General features: G+C 50.2%; 1 protein-coding gene across 23 annotated transcripts in view; it reads left to right on the top strand.

The window, feature by feature from the left end:
- The window catches only part of CAMK2G (calcium/calmodulin dependent protein kinase II gamma), a 55343-nt gene that overhangs the window by 18945 nt on the left and 19016 nt on the right, over window positions 1-17382 (top strand). For 12 of the 23 annotated variants that reach the window (XM_024986553.2, XM_059882441.1, XM_059882438.1 and 9 more), the window contains exons 4-13: window positions 921-975; window positions 1834-1899; window positions 4086-4158; window positions 4307-4409; window positions 4838-4921; window positions 5356-5450; window positions 6018-6140; window positions 9960-10043; window positions 10317-10359; window positions 14829-14872. In XM_024986553.2, the coding sequence (XP_024842321.1) occupies window positions 921-975; window positions 1834-1899; window positions 4086-4158; window positions 4307-4409; window positions 4838-4921; window positions 5356-5450; window positions 6018-6140; window positions 9960-10043; window positions 10317-10359; window positions 14829-14872 (770 nt within the window). Of the gene's footprint in view, window positions 1-920; window positions 976-1833; window positions 1900-4085; window positions 4159-4306; window positions 4410-4837; window positions 4922-5355; window positions 5451-6017; window positions 6141-9959; window positions 10044-10316; window positions 10360-12864; window positions 12928-14828; window positions 14873-17382 lie in introns of all 23 variants that reach the window. The other 11 variants (XR_009493215.1, XM_059882434.1, XM_024986548.2 and 8 more) reach the window with 2 other exon arrangements.

Raw genomic sequence — 17382 nt, 5'->3', positions numbered from 1 at the left:
TACCCATCTTGTGGGCACATTCGTGAGTGGTTTCTCTCCAGGCTCCACTGCTTTGTCGCCTCGGTGTGTGGGCTCCTCCACAGTTCTTGTAGGAAACAGTGGTATAAACCAGTCTTTGGAGTCAGAAAGAGCTGGGTTTACATCTGGGCCCACCAGATCTTTGGCCTTCGGCAAGAAATTCTATGCCTTTGAGCCTCCATTGTCCTCATCTGTGGAATGGGAGTAATACGTATCTCGGAGTGGTCATCAGGAATAATAAACTCCTTGAAGTAGACACCATGTCCTTCCTAAATCCTACCATCTACCACACACAGCACTCGATACATACTTGTAGCTTAAGTAATGTATGCAAAGACCCTAACTCAAGGCCTGGCATGAAGTCAGCACTTAATAAATGGTTATTGTCGTTGCCTGAATCTGTGTGTTGCCTGCTGGGCTGTGCCTTTCCCACTTCTTCCCCTCCCCCCAGTTCTTCTGCTCCCATTTACTCCAGGGTCTCCCATCTTGCCTTTCTCTGTCCCTCTGCGGTCTGCATCCCTAGGTGCTTCTTGCTCTGCACTGCACCCTCACACATCACCCTCACACGTCACATCCCAGGACCACCTTCGCTGGGACCAGCCCCTCTCAGAAGAAGGTTTCTGCTTTTCTCCGTCTTGCCTCACTTCTTAGCCACAAAGCTTCTGTCTCTCGCCTACATCTGAGGCAGTCTGAGATGGCGACCCGAGCCCTGGACCTCGGGTCTGGTCATCTCTGCTCTGTGGCTGCATCTTGGCCCCAGGGATGCTGGGCATCTGCCCCTTCTTGGGAAAGAGTCTGTGGGGCTGACAGGATGGGGCAGGGCTGGGGTGGCCAAGGAGGAGAGGAGTAGGCTTTCCAGGTTTTCTCTCTGTTAATCTCTGTCCCCATCTCCTCTCTTGCAGTACGCCTCCATGACAGTATTTCTGAAGAAGGGTTTCACTACCTCGTGTTTGACCTGTAAGTGCCACTTTCTGAGGGTGTGGGGGCCTTTCCCTTCAGCTGGCTCAAGAGGAAGGCTTGGGAAAAAAGCCCTAAACTGGGTCTTCAGCCTCTGCCAAGGGTCCCTCTCCTTTGCCCGTGGAGAGGGGTTTGATTTTGAACATCCTCTGGTCATGAGCAGATTGCCGAGGGCCTCCTTCCTCACTCAGTGGTTCTCCAGGGCTCTGACCCTGGGGTGGCATTGCTCTTGCATTTTCTGTTCAGCAGCACACCTTGTGCAGATGCTTTTTTTCCCCTTGTTTCTCAGTGTGTTGTCCTTAGCGGAGATACACAACGTAGCTCTTTGCCTGACCTTAAGAATTCTGGGAAATTGAAGGCACCTTTTATTAGTTGTAAACTGGGCTCCCATTGGTCTCTCCTCCACTCTGGTTGTGGTTTAATGTCTTAAAAGTGGTTCTTCACCTAATGGAAATGCCTCTTTGGTATTTTCAGGGTTGGGTCTCTGTGTCCTTGGTCTCATTGTTCTTCAGCTTCAGTAGTAGGTCAGTCCTTCTTGGGCAGCTGGATCTTAGTATTCATATTGGTCTCAAATAAGGCTAAGACTGTTTGAATAAGTCAGTTATTTTCTCTTAACTGCCTGTACATTCATCTCTACCAGAGTATTAGGTAATCTACAAATTATAGACAGAAATGTACAGGAGGTGGGGAGGGCTCACACTGTCCCAGGAAGCAGCTCCGTTTCATTGAAGGATTGGTGTGTTCTGAGCTTGCAGACGAAGCACATGTAGAGTTGCCATGTCTCTAAAACCGTTGTACAGTGTGGCTGTTGGTTACCTGTTGGGTGCTGCCTCCTCTGACCCTCTTTGTTGGTTGCAGTGTTACCGGCGGAGAGCTGTTTGAAGACATTGTGGCCAGGGAATACTACAGTGAAGCCGATGCCAGGTGAGACGAGGGCCCTAAGGTGTAAGTGTGCCTCTTAACCATCTTAGGGGGCAGGGCATTGTGCCTGTTGGAACCGTCTTTGGGAGCGGTCAGAAGAGCTCTTACCTGGACAAAGATTCTGTAGGGTTGGACTCAGGCTACATTCCATGGGCATGCTTAGAAGTTAATAATTCAGCACTCCCAGATCAGTTTTCTGCAAAGCTCTTACAAATCTCTTTCACCCTGTCACACCAGAAATACCTTTCCTTTGCACCACTGTATATTCATGAGGGCCCAAGGGCCCTCCCTATCTCCACTTTCTTCTTCTGACAAACTCTACTGCATACAAGGCATCCTGGGAATGATCCAGAGATGGGGAAAACATGGTTTGTGTCCTAAAGGAGTGTAAACGTCTGGGTTAATAATCCAACCAGGGAACTTCCTGGGAGATTTCAGCCACCATCACCTTATGTCTTGACCACCAGGACCAGCTTTTCAGGTTGGAGGACCATTCCTCGGCCACACCCCTCAGCCCCCAGCCCTCTAAGAAACCCTGGCAGCTTCTCCACATGACGCAGCAGAATTCCTCCCACACCACAGCTCCTGGGCACTTGTTTGGTCTGCCTTTCCTGCCCCGGCTCCTCCCCCACCCCAGATTTTTTCTGAGGGTGATGTCCTGACAACCTGATTTTGAGTGTCCTGCTTGCAGCCTCCTCAGGCATATGTGGCAGCTCTGGCTGCCTCTGGGGGCGTGGAAGGGGACACACAGCTTCCTCACAGATTTCTCAACCCTTAGAGGCCAACGTTTGCTGATCAGCTTCAGATGCTTCAGCCTCAGGAAAAATTCTCAAGTGGGAGATGAATTCCAGTGCCAGCAGGGGAGGACCAGGCTCTGGGGCGGGAGGAGGTGGCGGCGATAGCTCGGGGAGCCTGCGGGGAGGAGGGGGAGCTGGGGCGGTGACTGTACCAGTGTGCTTGGCCTGGCTCTGCTGGGACACTTCGCACTTTTGCCATTTTTGGCCAGAAGGCTCTCCCTGCTAGCTTGGCTCTGTTCTAATTATATATTTCTGTGGAGACTCGCCTCTTCAGCTCAGTCTTAAAGTCTCTTCGGCCTACTCTTGGACCATGTCCTTATGGGGAGGCCTGAGCCTCAGCCTCCAGGAACCCAGCGAGACACTTTGGCTCTTGTGGAAGCCCCAGCCTCAGATTTCAGAGGAAGGAATACTGTCAGTCCAGGTTACTGACGTTCGGGCCGGATCATTTTTGGTCGTGAGGGCCCCTCTTGTGCATTGTAGGTTTAGAAGCATCCCTGGCCTCTATCTGCTTGATGCCAATAGCACCCTCCCTCTCAGTGGTGACTACCAGCAGTGTCTCCAGGCATTGCCAGATGTCCCCTGGGGGGCCGAAATCAGCCTCTGGTTTTCTCCAGTGCTCTGGACTGCTGGTGCACTCCACCGGGAGTTGACCACAGGCGTGGAGGATGGTTTGGAAAGTGGACGGCCTTCTAGAATTTGAGAATCAGCTGCCGAATGTGACTCTAGGCTGGTTTGTCTTTTTCTGTGCAAAAGCATGATGAGAAGTGCTCTTTGGGGTGCCTCTTTGAAACTCTCTTAAGTGTCTTGTTTCTCGATGATGCCTGTGTACTCATTTCTCTCCCCTACTAGATGATAAACTTCAGGGCAGGCACTGGGTCCCCTATACAGCTGGTGCAGTACCCAGCCCAGTGCTTATAGGTGCTTGATAAATGTTTACCTACCCCCAAAACAACTTAGGCTTGGCTGGACTATCCTTCCTGAGTTGCCACCACAAGCCTCTTCTCCAAGAACACAGTTACTATAGGGGTTAAGAGGAAGGAGGAAAGGGTTGGATGGTGGGTGTCTCTTTCTCAGGAGTCTGAGGTATTCTTCCTTGGAAACAAATTGGATATGTTGAGCCTTCACAATCTAAGGAGGCTTGGTGGACCCTGTTCTAGTCTATCCTCTGCTATTATCTAGTGGAAGACCCTGGACAAACCACTTAGTCTGCTTGGGCCTCAGCTTTCTCTTTTGTAAAGTAGGTTGAACAGATGATGTCCAAAGTCCAAGGTTTTAGCTCCTCTTTCAGTGATGCTGTGTGAATCCGTTACCCAGAGTTAAGTGCTTTAGTCTACAGCATGTGGTTGTGGATGGTTTTACCCTGCACTGACCTTTCTTTTTGTGCTTTTGCAGCCACTGTATACATCAGATTCTGGAGAGTGTTAACCACATCCACCAGCACGACATTGTCCACCGGGACCTGAAGGTACCTACCTCCCGGGTCCCCTTTGCCTCTTGTTTGTGAACCACTGGCGCCACCTGGTGCCAGGTGATAGCACTGCATGGTCCCAAGCTAGGCTCCCTCTGGGCTGAGGGATTGGTGCCTCACGAGGCTCTCTGTCTTCCTTATACAGCCTGAGAACCTGCTGCTGGCGAGTAAATGCAAGGGTGCTGCTGTCAAGCTGGCTGATTTTGGCCTAGCCATCGAAGTACAGGGAGAGCAACAGGCTTGGTTTGGTAAGAGTGACCCTGTCTTCCTGGAATGCAGCTCCCGCCCTTCCTCCTCTTCCTGATCTGCCTTCCTCTTTCAGAACTACAGGCCAGACCCTTAATGGTCCTGGCCTCCTCAGAGACTGGAGGAAGGGCGGGCACAGAGCTCCCCCTGGCCCTCTGTGACTCAGTACAGTGAGACTAGCTGCTGTCAGCACTGCGTTCTTGCTGCCTCTGGGGACAATGGAAGTTCCTTTAAGGCACACGTATTTGCCCTCTGGTTTAGATTCCGGGCACTGCAAGAAGCCCAGCCCGTCGTCTCTTGCTGCCCAAGTGCTGAGAGCTTATGTAGCCAAATCAACAGGAGTAAGAAGGGACTTGGGGAAAACTGCTGATGTGGATTTAATGAGAGAGAAAGTGGGTTCAGTGTGCCTCCGCTCTCTCTTCCGCTACAGGTTTTGCTGGCACCCCAGGTTACTTGTCCCCTGAGGTCTTGAGGAAAGATCCCTATGGAAAACCTGTGGATATCTGGGCCTGCGGTAAGCCCATTCCACACACTCAGCTTTTTGGTGTTAAGGGCGTTCAACTTCCAGTGATGACAAGAAAGAGGCATTGCTATTCCCTGTGGGTCCCACAGGCATCTGGTATATGTGAAGTCACAGCATTTGCTCTGGTGTCCCCCGGGATGGCTGTTCCTTTCACAATCTCCTCCCCAGCTTCCCAGACGATGATGTCTCCTTCTCAAAGAGGGATTTACCCATGCCTTAGTGGGTGGGTTGTGCCTGAAGAAGTCCTAGACGTGGCGTGGTGATGTGGGGCGTAAAGCACAGTGGCACAGCATTGTCGGCTGCCATCCACCTCTCTCTCTGGGATGGTCCTTGACTTTCTGGGTGGCTCAGAACCCCATGTGGCTTTTCTTGGTTCTTTAGCAAAGCAGGTGACTGACCCCAGTGACCTGTATTCTGTCTTGTAGGGGTCATCCTGTATATCCTCCTGGTGGGCTACCCTCCTTTCTGGGATGAGGATCAGCACAAGCTATATCAGCAGATCAAGGCTGGAGCCTATGATGTAAGGACCAGTTTGTTCCTGCCCCTCTGTCCAGGGGAAGGGGGTGTGCTGAGTGTGTTGCAGGGTGTGGGGAGTGTCAGGGATTTTGAGAACCATATAGGCCTCAATTCTTGTCACCACCTGTCCCAGGGAGCAACTTTTTTGCACAGCCATTGTTGGTGGCGGTAAAATCATGGAGTCCACTAAAGTCCTTTGTTCTGTTATTTGCAAAGAATGGCGTGGCTATGTAGTGTGCCGAGTGACACAGAGATAAGAAGTGTGGCAGCTCCTCCCACTGCGGTGGGGCCTTGGGCACAGTGTTGAGCAGTGGGTTCCTCCTCATAGGGAGATAGAGTTGAACCAGAAGACATCAGGGTTCCCTGGTATGATATTCTGGCATTCTAACCATGATTGTTCTGTTTTTCTTCAATCTTTAAGCTGACTCAGGCCCTGGGATACCCAGTGCTTAGCCCACTTCATGCTAGGCAGCTTTCGATAGTTAACCAGGGTTAACCTTGTAACCCTGGTTACAAGGGGTATAAGGTGCACAGATTTCATATCCCTCCTTCTCCTGTTCCCATTTCTTAGTTCCCATCACCAGAGTGGGACACAGTGACTCCAGAAGCCAAGAACTTGATCAACCAGATGCTGACCATAAACCCCGCAAAGCGTATCACAGCTGACCAGGCTCTCAAGCACCCATGGGTCTGCGTAAGTGTCTTCTCCTGAGGTCAAGGTGATCCAGGATATCTGCTCTCAATGTGCTCGTAGCACTGTCTTTACCCTCCTTCTTGTGACTAGAGAATAATCATCTGGGGCCTTGAGCTAAGACGCTGCAGAGGGGACAGGGGACTGGGTGGGGCCCAGGGGCAGCATATGTCACCAAGAGAAGCCAGGGGAGTGAATGGGACTAACTGGCTTCTCTCTGACCTTCCCCCACTCATTTGGCAGGTATGACTTAGTTTTGCCATTGAATGAGGGCTTAGGTTGACCCTTGCAGGCTCTAGTTGATGACAGAAAGCAGCCAGCAGAACTCAAAAGTAAATTGCCATGCCTAGAATGCATATCCGGATCCCAAATCAGACAACTCTAATGAGAAGGTGATGAGACCCAACAAATAAACAAAAGGGGCCTGTGAGCAATGAAAAAGAGCTCCTGAAGTTCAGTCACAAAGCTCATCCTAGGAGAGCCCCCAGGCTATCGATGGGGTTGTCATCATGCTCTGTTTTTGTGTAAACTTCTATCTGGCTGCAATATCTTTTTTCAAACAGGGTCTGCTATAGTCAGGCCTCCTGACAACCATGATGCATGTATTTATTTGTTCTTTTCCATGTTTACTGAATGCCTCTTTGGTGCTGGTCCGTGTGTGCTGGAGATACAAAGATGAATAAGGCCTGGTGCCTTCCCCCACAGATCTCAGAGATGATCTGGGGAGACAGGCACCTAACGAATGTATAGGAGCCCCTGCCATCGCTGGTGGGCAGTGGGATTGCTGAAGGCCTGGAGGAGGTGAGCTCTGTCCTGGTTCTCGCAGATTACTGGAAGTTCCCCAGCATGATAACCTGCAGACTGAGGTTAGCACGAGCTAAGGTGAGAGGCCATGGGGAATTATGGCGAGATTAAGGAACGTTAAGTAGTTTGGTGGTAGATGAAGGTAGGGCTACAGGAATATAAGAGAACGAAGCCAAAAATGATTCCAGTGACATACAAATTTCTGCCTAAGGAGTTTGGGTGTTATTCTGAAAGCATAGGGAACCATTTAAGAGTTTCAAAGAGGGAATGAAATACGCAATTAAGAAAGATCACTTTGGAAACTGTGTAGAAAATGGAATTGAAGAGGCAGGGGCAGAGAGAGCTAAAGAAGCTGTTGTGGTTGTCTAAGCAAGGCCAGACAAGGTTTCAGCTAAGGGTAATGATAGGATAGGTGGGGTGGCAAGGACTGGATACATTTGAGAGATATTTGAGAGAGGAGATAAAAAGGACTCTGTGACTTTTTGGATTTGGAAATCCAAATCCACTTTCTGGATTTGGAAAGTGAAGGTCTTTTGAGAGAGGGATCTATGCGAATTGCCAGGTTTTGAGTTGGTAACTGAGTTGGAGGGTTGTACCATTCACTCACCCAGAGGAAACCTAGAAGAGGAACACTTTTATGAGAAGAGATGATGATTTTAGTTTCATACATGTTAAGTATGAGGGCCTCCAGCTGGAGACATCTCGTGGGGAGTTAGGAGTATAGAGAAGAAGTTAAAAATCAGAAATACAGGTTGTGGTCATTTGTGTATGGATGGTGTTGGGGCTATAGAAATAGATGGGATTGGTTCTCTGCTAATTGAATCCTTACTGTGCGTTGTTGTAAGAGAAGATATGGCCACCAGCATTTAGTGGCCCAGAGAGGAGCCAGCAAAGGGGGCTGCGAATGAGAATGTCCATGGGAGAAGGAAGATCAGGAGATCCTAAGAAACAGGAGGTCTCAGGAAGGGAGGGTCTGTAATCAGATGCTTCAGAAAGTCCATGATAAAGATGGAAGAGAGCCTGTTGACTGTGACCAGTTAAAAGCATTGTTTCATTATTTCACTGAAAGAGGCAGTGGAGGCAGAGAGACTGATGATACTGCTTAGAGAAGATGGATGAGTCAGGGAAATTTTTAAAATCTTGCAATTGATTATATTGTGTTGACTGCAGAGAATATTATCCAGAATAAAGGGTTAAAAATATTGGCTAAATTTTGGCTCAATGAGACCTGTAGAAGGTGTCCTATCTACTAATCTGGAAGATAATTTGACTTGTTTTAGAAAGTGAAGTTGCTCAGTCATGTCTGACTCTGCGACCCCATGGACTGTGGCCTACCAGGCTTCTCCGTCCATGGGATTTTCCAGGCAAGAGTACTGGAGTGGGTTGCCATTTCCTTCTCCAGTGTAAAAAACAAAATATATATATATATATATATATATAGAGAGAGAGAGAGAGAGAGAGAGAGAGAGAGAAAGGCTAACTGAAGAACCAGTGTTTGGAAAGCACAAGAGAGGGGCTCTGGAGCCCAGGGCAGGGGGCCAGCACATGAGGGGTGATGCTTCTGAGACCTGAGATTAGGTTGCAGGGGGGTGAAAATCAGCTTGTGGGGGGAAGGCTGGAACTGAAGAAGTTCTTGCTTGATCATCTCTCATTTCTCTTGGTTTAGAAGTTTACACTTTGGAGGAGGAAATGAAATATGATACACATACATACACACCCCCACTCCAGAAGGTAGACAGAAGGGAGAGTTGCTTCGGGATCCAGGAAAGGCAGAAGCCAGGGATGAGGGCAGGGATGGCAGGGTGGTCCCATGGGGTGTGGGCACCAGGCTACATTTTGTAGGTTTAATTTTTCTAGCAGACTAGCCAAGATATCTGCCATCTATGGGGTCACACAGAGTCGGACACGAATGAAGTGACTTAGCAGCAGCAGCAGCCAAGATATAACAAGAGCAGAGTAAAGGGATAAGCCACTTAAAACGGGTACTCAAGAATTGTGGGAATAGTATGTTCTGGGGGCACGTTTGTGGGCCCTACTCCCTATCATCCTGTATATCTCAGTAGCCCCGGAGGACATCTCTGTATTAGGGTATTATGTAATAATTGATGCTTGTATTGCTGACCCTGAGTCATCAGGGAAATGTAAATCATGTCCAAGGGACTCTGTTTAAAAGTTAGCAGTAATACATTGAAGAAAACTTCCCATCCAAAATGGTGAAGAGAATTGATGCTTCATGGTAAAGAGCCTCAGTGTCTCAGATCACAACTTCATTTAGGACCTTGTAGGGGGCTGCTGGAGAAGGCAATGGCACCCCACTCCAGTACTCTTGCCTGGAAAATCCCATGGACGGAGGAGCCTGGTGGGCTGCAGTCCATGGGGTCGCTAAGAGTCGGACACGACTGAGCGACTTCACTTTCACTTTTCACTTTCATGCATTGGAGAAGGAAATGGCAACCCACTCCAGCGTTCTTGCCTGGAGAATCCCAGGGACGGGGGAGCCTGGTGGGCTGCCGTCTATGGGGTCGCACAGAGTCGGACACGACTGAAGCGACTTAGCAGCAGCAGCAGTAGCAGCAGGGGCCTGCTGAGAGGAGCTTTTGGAAAGAATGAATGCTCTCTGTAGAGAGCAAGACCCCTTCCTGTTTTCTCACTGCCCAGAACCTGGAGTGCTTTAGGTGCTCGCTAAATAGTAGGTGAAGGAATAACTGCTCGCGGATCACAACACACAAAATGCTCGCACTTTCCATCGCCTCCATCCCCTAAGGAAGATCGGAACGCTCTCTCGGGCACCCTCATCCAGCATCAATTACCAGCGGTGTTTTCATGTTCAAATTATTGTCCTTACATAACCTTGAGTTTTGGGTAGAGCTTTTATTGTAAAAGCATTTTCACATCTATGACCTCATCTTATCTTTGGAGCAACTAGGGTGGCTGAGCACAAGGCCACCGGTGCTGGGACTATGGTGAGGGGCAGAGGATGTGCCTGGGGGCTCACAGGCCTGTCTGTTTGGCTTCCAGCAACGGTCCACGGTGGCATCTATGATGCATCGTCAAGAGACAGTGGAGTGCCTACGCAAGTTCAATGCCCGGAGAAAACTGAAGGTGAGTTGTGCCTCCTGGGCCAGGCTGCCAGCGTCCTGAAATCGTATCTTTTGGCAGTGCGCCCCCTGCCCCATCACAACAGGAGAGAGAGAGTGAATCTTCCTAGTCATCACCCCCATTAATCGGCCGACTGGGACAATCTCTCATGGCTGGAGCTGAGCTATGAACATGGTACCCAAGGAGGGCCCCTTGCCAGCTGTTGCACTCTGCCTGAGAACAGAGCGCGCTTCTGGAGAGCCTGATGGAATTCACAGGACCCTCTTCTTTTTCCAGGGTGCCATCCTCACAACCATGCTTGTCTCCAGGAACTTTTCAGGTATGTGTTCAGCTGTGCACTTGCATTCTCTGAGGTGAGTGGGTCAGGATGGGCCGTTGCCAGGTATCATGCCATCCCGATGCTGGGTATCTCAGGCAGCACCTTGACCAGGATGGTGAGGATGCTGTTTGGAGGCCCTGCTACGGCTGAGTCTTGTAACCTGAAATTCTGGGGGGCTTTACTTGACTTCAGGTTTATGATCGGCATTTCCTAGAACCTCGCAAAGAGTAGCCTGCCCAGTCTTCCATTTATGTTGTCCTTGGGGATTCTTAATTCTCTGAAGACTCTCAGCACTTTAAGATTTTAGACAGTCTCAGGGGCACTGGAAGATGTTCTTGGGAAAAGAGATGAGATAGAGTGAATCTTCCCAGTTACCCCCATTAATTGGCCGACTGGGACGATCTCTTCGTCGTTGTGTCCAAGCAGCGATGACTAATAGAAATCATTCCAGATGTTTAAACCATTTACAGCGACTATGCTTAAAATATTCTCTGTGATACCAACTGTAAAAATGAAGAAACAGGCCAGCAGGATGGAGGGAAAGGAACTTGCTTAAATTTGTGTGCGGAATTGGGAGTCTTGGGACCAATAATTTGTAAATCACACTTGACGTTTCTTTTTAAGATGCAAGACACTCCACCTTCCCGAACTGCCCCCCCACCCCCGCCCTCATCATTGTTGGCCTTCCGTTGGGAAGCATCATGGCTTTTCTGTGAGGAAAAGAGTAATGACAGGACTTAAAAGACAGAAAGGTCTCTTCCCAACTTGCCTTTTCCCCTGGTCCTCCCTTCCCCTCCCTCCCAGCCCCACTGGCTTGACAGACTTCCCCTGCTTTCTCCTAACCAGACTCCTGCCCTTGCTTTCCCTCTGCACAGCCATGGTGTGGAGGGAGGGGGTGTGCAGGAGGTTCAGGTTCAGCTGGATGCTCCCTGGGCAGAGATTGCTCCCTTGAACTTGAGTCCATGGGCCTGGCTCTAGTAGTTCCTGGTAGCCTCCAGCCTTGCCTCTGGGGTTTCATGAACTCTAGACTGCGAGCCACAGGGCCCCGGAAGGTCAGGAATAGACAGTGAGGTGGGAGACTGTCCTCCTCAGAGGGACCTGTGACCCTGGCTGGGGCTCAGTCTTGCGTTGTGGGCACCCCAGAAGGAAAGGCTGTGTTTTGGCTTCACCTTGCAGATGGGGATAGGAGGGCGCAGTGAGCTACTTCCAGCAGAGGTGGCGCTGTTGTCCTGCGTCGGGCCTCTGGTCAGCTACTTCTGCTTACAGCTTCTATGTTCTGGGTTTAAGAAAGCCCTTCGAGAGGATGCTCAAGGGCAGTTCTGTGCCCACCCTAGAATGGGGTGATCTGTTCTCTCTCTGAGTAGAAGAGATGTGAAACAGGCTGCTAGGAAATCGATAGCATGTGCCCGGCCATGAGACAGCCTTCGCGTCAGCTTCTTCTGTCCATTTCAGGAAATTGGTGCCCTAGTTTCAGGAGCTCGGTCTCTGTTAGGACACAGCACCTTCCCTGGTCCCTAAAGAGCCTCCTGTCCTTGCTGCTCAGACTCTGTCTGGCCTTCACACTCACTTTGCCCTGGCTCAAGAGACACACACACACAAAATGTTGCAAGCATTCCAGGATAACCTCTTCTGCCCTGACTCTGGAACAGGTGAAGACAGAGCCTGTCTCCAGAAGCTTCTCTAAAAAGAGGTGTATACAGGTATAATCAAGAAGAAAGGGCACTTGGTGTGCTTCTTCAGGAACAAGTGAGGCTGTCTTCTGAGTTGATCCCAAGTAGAAAAGTTCAGCTTTTCCCTGGATTCGAGCAGGTTGGTTAATGGTGAAATCGGGGCTTCTACAATGTATTGCTTTAGCAGCCTTGATTTTCTTTCTGGGCGCTCATTTTTTGGGCATCTCCACCTTTGGAACACTGTGAAATACAGCCTTTCCTGGCCACCTGCCTTGAAGAGGGAAAGTGACCTGTGTCTCTGAGAAGCTGGGGGCTGTGGAGCATGGTGAACTAGGTCCACAGACCCTCCCCGGGCCCCAGGTGCCTGTCTCTCTACCATTTGGAATGTGGGCGAAGGAAAGGGCTGCCATCTGAAAATGTCCTTTTAGGTCCCCTCCGGAGGCAGGTCTGCAGATGAGATTCCGACTCCTCACAGCCTTAAGCTAGGGCTGGACTGCCTCGGAAAGGACGGCCACCCCTCTCCAAGTCAGGTTTGGGCCTGCAGACCTTCCACCTGAGGTGGTCGCGGGACAGGCGGAGCCCCGGGATTTCCCCACGACCTGTCCGAGCCTGGCCCTCTCAGGTCCCCAGACTGCTGCAGGGCTGGCTGCACCTGCTCACCAGCCTGCCCCCGGCGCCTCCGCTCCCCCAGCTCGGCCGGCTTGGCCACGCCGCCCGGATCCTGCTGTGCGCGGCGGCAGCGGGTTCCTGCGCCTCGCGCTGGGGCATGCTCGCTGCTGACTGGCCCCCGTGGCTTTGCGGCAGCTCTGTGCACTGAGAGACTGTATCCCCTCAGTTGGCAGGCAGAGCTCCGCCCCCGCCTCGCCTGCCGCGAGCGCCGCCGGCCTGGCCGGGCAAGGTACGTGGCATGAGTCCTCCCCGACCGCCTGCCTCGGCTCCCTGCCACCCCACCAGGAGGGCCAGCATGCCAGGCCCGCTCACCAGGGAGGCGAGTCCCATGCTTGCGGGCTGAGATGGGCATGCCGGATGGACCACCTAACTTGGCATCTGCGAGCGCCTCGGTGTTACGGAGCCCCCTAACCAGCCGTGCATGCTGGGCGCTTGCCAACTCTCAGGAGGCAATAGCCTGGGGACGTGGAGCTGGGCAGCAGGAGGCTTTCCTCCCAACGCGCCGCCCGCCTGACAGCCTGGCCTACCTGTGAGGGCTGCGGCCAAGGCGACCGAGACAACCCTGGCCTGGCCGGGACCTGCGCTGGGGGCCAGGACTAGGCTTCAGCCGCATTGGTAGGCCCCGCCCCGCCGCGGGGGAAGCCACGCCCCTCAAAATTGTGAGGTCTGGCCTTGCAAGCCTCTGGGTCTGGAAGGCAATAGAGTGCAGAAGCTGTTGCAGACAGCCGTCCCTGGGTTTGGATCCTAGCCCTGCCTCACCCTGAGCAAGTCACAGCAGCTCTCCCAGTCTTAGTTTCCTCATCTCTCCAATGGAGCTAATAACATAACAATTAAAATCATTTTTGACTAAGGCTCTCAACGCTGCCTGTAGGAGAAGACTTGTCCAAAAAATATTCCTGTGGCTGAGACCCCACCCCAGATAAATAAAATCAGATCCCTAGGGCATGGGATAGGCATAAGCTTTTTTTTTTTTTTTTCCAAATTCCCAAGTGATTCTAATGGACTATCAGAGTTGAGAACTTTGAGGTATGTAAAGCACTTAACACAGTGGCTGGTCAGGCATAGTAGTAAGAGCATAAAAAAAATTTTTTTTCAGATCACCCCAGCATTAACTGGAGATAGGACCGAAGTCTGTTTTTGGAGGTCAGAGTTGTTGTGATTCTCACTGGAGACCCAGCTTGGGTAGGAATGGCCACCTGAAGGGAAGAATGGCAACAGTGTTAACACTTGCTGAGTGCTTGCTGTGTGCCAGGCACTCTGCTAAGTGCTTTTCATGCCACGATCCCATTTTATAGATAAAGAAACTGAGGTTCAGAGAGATTAAGTAACTCACACGGCTAGTAAGCAGTAGACCCAAGATGCAAGCCCATCAGAGTCAAGGTGGATCAGACAGTTGGACTGATTCCGTCTCCCTGGAATCTCCATCCACTGCCTGCCACCTTCCTGAGGCCTTTGTGGCCAACAGACATCACCATCCTTCCTAGTGGAGCTCATCAGCATCAGCCTGTCCCTGGCTACAGTCTGTCTGCCCAGTCCTTTCTGCTCAGTGGGTCCAGAGACTAGACTCTGAGGAAAGGGTGGCATTGAGGACCTGCCCAGTCAAGGCTTCAGCCCCCCGGCAAAACCCTCCTGTAGGTGGTCCTGGTCTCTATGTCTGTGTGTGTCTGTCCTCACGTCTGGTCTCCTTCGTGAACTGTGACACTCTTGTTTCTTGAGAACACTCAGGAGATGTCTTGCATCCTTGCAGCTTGGCCGTCCTGAGAATTTCCATGGCATCTGGGGGTGGAGCCCTCGCCTTTCACCCTGGCATTCTGCTTCCAGGCCTAGGTGGAAGCTGTTGAAGGCAGAGTTCCCAATCGCCCAGGCAGCCCCAGTGTTGATTGTGGTTTTCTCCTAAGCCCGGACTGTCCTTGTTTCTGCTGAGTTATCCTGGGGTGCCACCCTGTGGGTCTGATGCTGCCTGAGATGCCCTTCTTGCTTTGGGGCCTCAGGAAGGGCCTCATTTAGGGGTTTCAGGAGACTCCTGGCCCTGTGTCAAACATATCAGTCTCTTGTGGATCCAGCTGCCAGACTTCAGGTTGAGGAGCGGGTACAATGCAGGAGACTTGATTTTTCTCTTTGTTTTCACAGCTGCCAAAAGCCTGTTGAACAAGAAGTCGGACGGCGGTGTCAAGGTAGGTGTCTCCACTCCTGCAGCCCAAGTGTGGCCCTTCTCCCTGAAAAGTCACTCCTGGGACTCCTTGGCACTTTGTCTCCCCTTTCCCCAAGAACCTCCCTATCCTTGCTTTTTGCTTTAAGCCAGAAACCTCTGTGCTCAGAACAGCAGGTTCCACTGGCCTGGGAGGGCAGAGGGATACGTGCTTCACCTGACCCTAGCTTGATTGGAAAGACTCAGGAGGTGATTCAAACTATAGTTCGATAGAACTGAATCCTGAACTTGACTTCCAGACACAGGTTTTATCTCCCGGGCTTGACTCTCTGGGTTTTTTAGGTTATTGGTTAATCTTATTTTCTTTTTAAAGCACAAATCCATTTAATCAAAGGAAAGCAAAGTTCGCCTGGTTGACTCAGGGCACAAGGCTTGGGACCTGAAGCTACTATCTTTTTTCTCTTTTTTCTGATCTCCAAAGCACTTCCAGAACCCAGCTCAGATACTGTTGAGGGAAAGCGTCTTGAACTGTCTTGAGGCATAGGTGCCTTAGAAACAGGCAAGGGACTTGGTTATCACAGCTCATCTTCATTTGCTGAGGAAACTTTTCTGGGGGATCAAGGCAAGAGGAGGGACAAGGCCCCATAAACAGGAAGTCTCAGTGGGAATGGCTACTTGGCCAAGGTAGAGGGGTCCACACAAAGCTCAAGGTGTTCTTAGATGCTTTGGGGGCAGAAAGCGCCCTGGGCTGGGGAGATAGATAGGAGTTCATGCTATCTTGAAACCTACCAACTTATATCGCAGAGAATTTCAAACCATTATCATGCAAATCTTTAAATTAAGACAGAAGTTTTAATTAGACTTTTCCCTGGGATCTTATGTTCCCCACTGAGATAGACCTGTGCCCCTTTCCCTGCTCCCATCCCTTCCTTTCTCTCTCATTTGCATGCCTGCTTCCGTGTACTTCTGCCCTAAGGAGGGGAGCTTGGGCTCCACACACGCCTGCTGACATAGAGCTGGGGTTGATGGCAGCCCCTCAGTTTCAGGGTTGTGCACTAGATGGTGGAGCCAGATTAGGAAAAGCTGTATGTATGTGGACTCAGTTGCTCAGTCGTGTCCAACTCTCTGTGACCCCATGGACTATAGCTGCCAGGCTCCTCTGTCCATAGGTTATCCTGGCAAGAAAACTAGAGCGAGTTGCCATTTCCTACTCCAGATCTGCTTGACCCAGAGATTGAACCTGTGTCCCCTGCATTGGCAGGTAGATTCTTTACCACTGAGCCACCTGGGAATCCCTAGGAAAAGGTGGTCAGTTTATTTAGAGATTTTGCATGTGTCTTTCTGGAGAAGAAGCTAGAATCTGTCTTCACAAAGTGTTTATTAAACACCTATCAGAGGCTCAGTGCTAGGGGCACATAAGAGGTATAAGAGGAGATGCAGATCTCATTCAACCTCAAGAAGTTTCAAGGTTAATTAATTTAAAAGGAGAGTGGACACAGCTGGGATCAGCTAAGCACTGAATGGTATATGGACCCTACAAGGGATGGTTCAGTCCAAGAAGCTTCTGGGGAAGAAACTTATTGGAGAAAGCTACAGGATGTAGGAAGATTGGACCCAAGTCAGTGATTGCCTTTAGAAAATGGAACTGGAGGCAAGGGCAGGATGGGGAGGCACACCATTATTTTTTTTTTAATTTGTATACGTTTCTTTAAAATCGGAGTGTATTACTTCTGTAACTTAAAAACAACAAAAAAAAATATTTTATAGGTTCTATTATACATATTGATGTTCTCTGCTCAACTGAAACATGAACTATATGGTAAAGGGATACAGAAAACACAGCTGGACTGGTCTCGTTGGGCAGAGAAATTGGAGGTTTGTGTGTTAGACCACAGGAAACACCATAGGCCACTGAGCAGGGAAGGTTAAGAGTGATGTTTTCGAAAGACTTGGCTGAGTGTGTAAGGGTAAATAGAGGATGGTAGTGTCAACCACAAATTGGCACTTGCCATTGGTACTTACCATCTGCCTCTACAAGAATTAAATCATATGTTGCTGCAGGTACTAATTTCAACACCCCCTGAAAGGAGTTCAGGATGGAGAGCTGAAATGAGGCACTCTATGCTCTGGTAAAACCTGGCAGAACAGGTCTTCAGATAGTTAGATATAATCAGGAGCCAATTTTATGAGCCCAACTCATTCTTATACCTTCCCATATCTAGAAAACCACTAAAATCCTTCATGGTGACCGGTGTTCCTCATGACTAGCAGAAACCTTCTGGAAAAAAAAAAAAAATGTGTTTGATTGCATGTACTTCCCTTTTACCAAAATCACACATATACTGACCTTGCCCTCTGTTTCTTTGGAGCAGTTTCTCAGAGTTATCTGAGGTGCTGTCTCCTGGGCTATAGTCCTCATTTTTGCCCAAATAAAACTTAATTCACAACTCTCACATTGTGCATTTTTAAGTTGACAGTAGGAGCTAGACACAGAAGTATCAACTAGGGCTTATTATAGTCTGGGTATAGGGTGAA

Source organism: Bos taurus, chromosome 28 (genome assembly GCF_002263795.3).
Source record: "Bos taurus isolate L1 Dominette 01449 registration number 42190680 breed Hereford chromosome 28, ARS-UCD2.0, whole genome shotgun sequence".
NCBI classification, from domain to species: domain Eukaryota; kingdom Metazoa; phylum Chordata; class Mammalia; order Artiodactyla; family Bovidae; genus Bos; species Bos taurus.
This window is presented reverse-complemented; position numbering and strand designations above follow the sequence as displayed.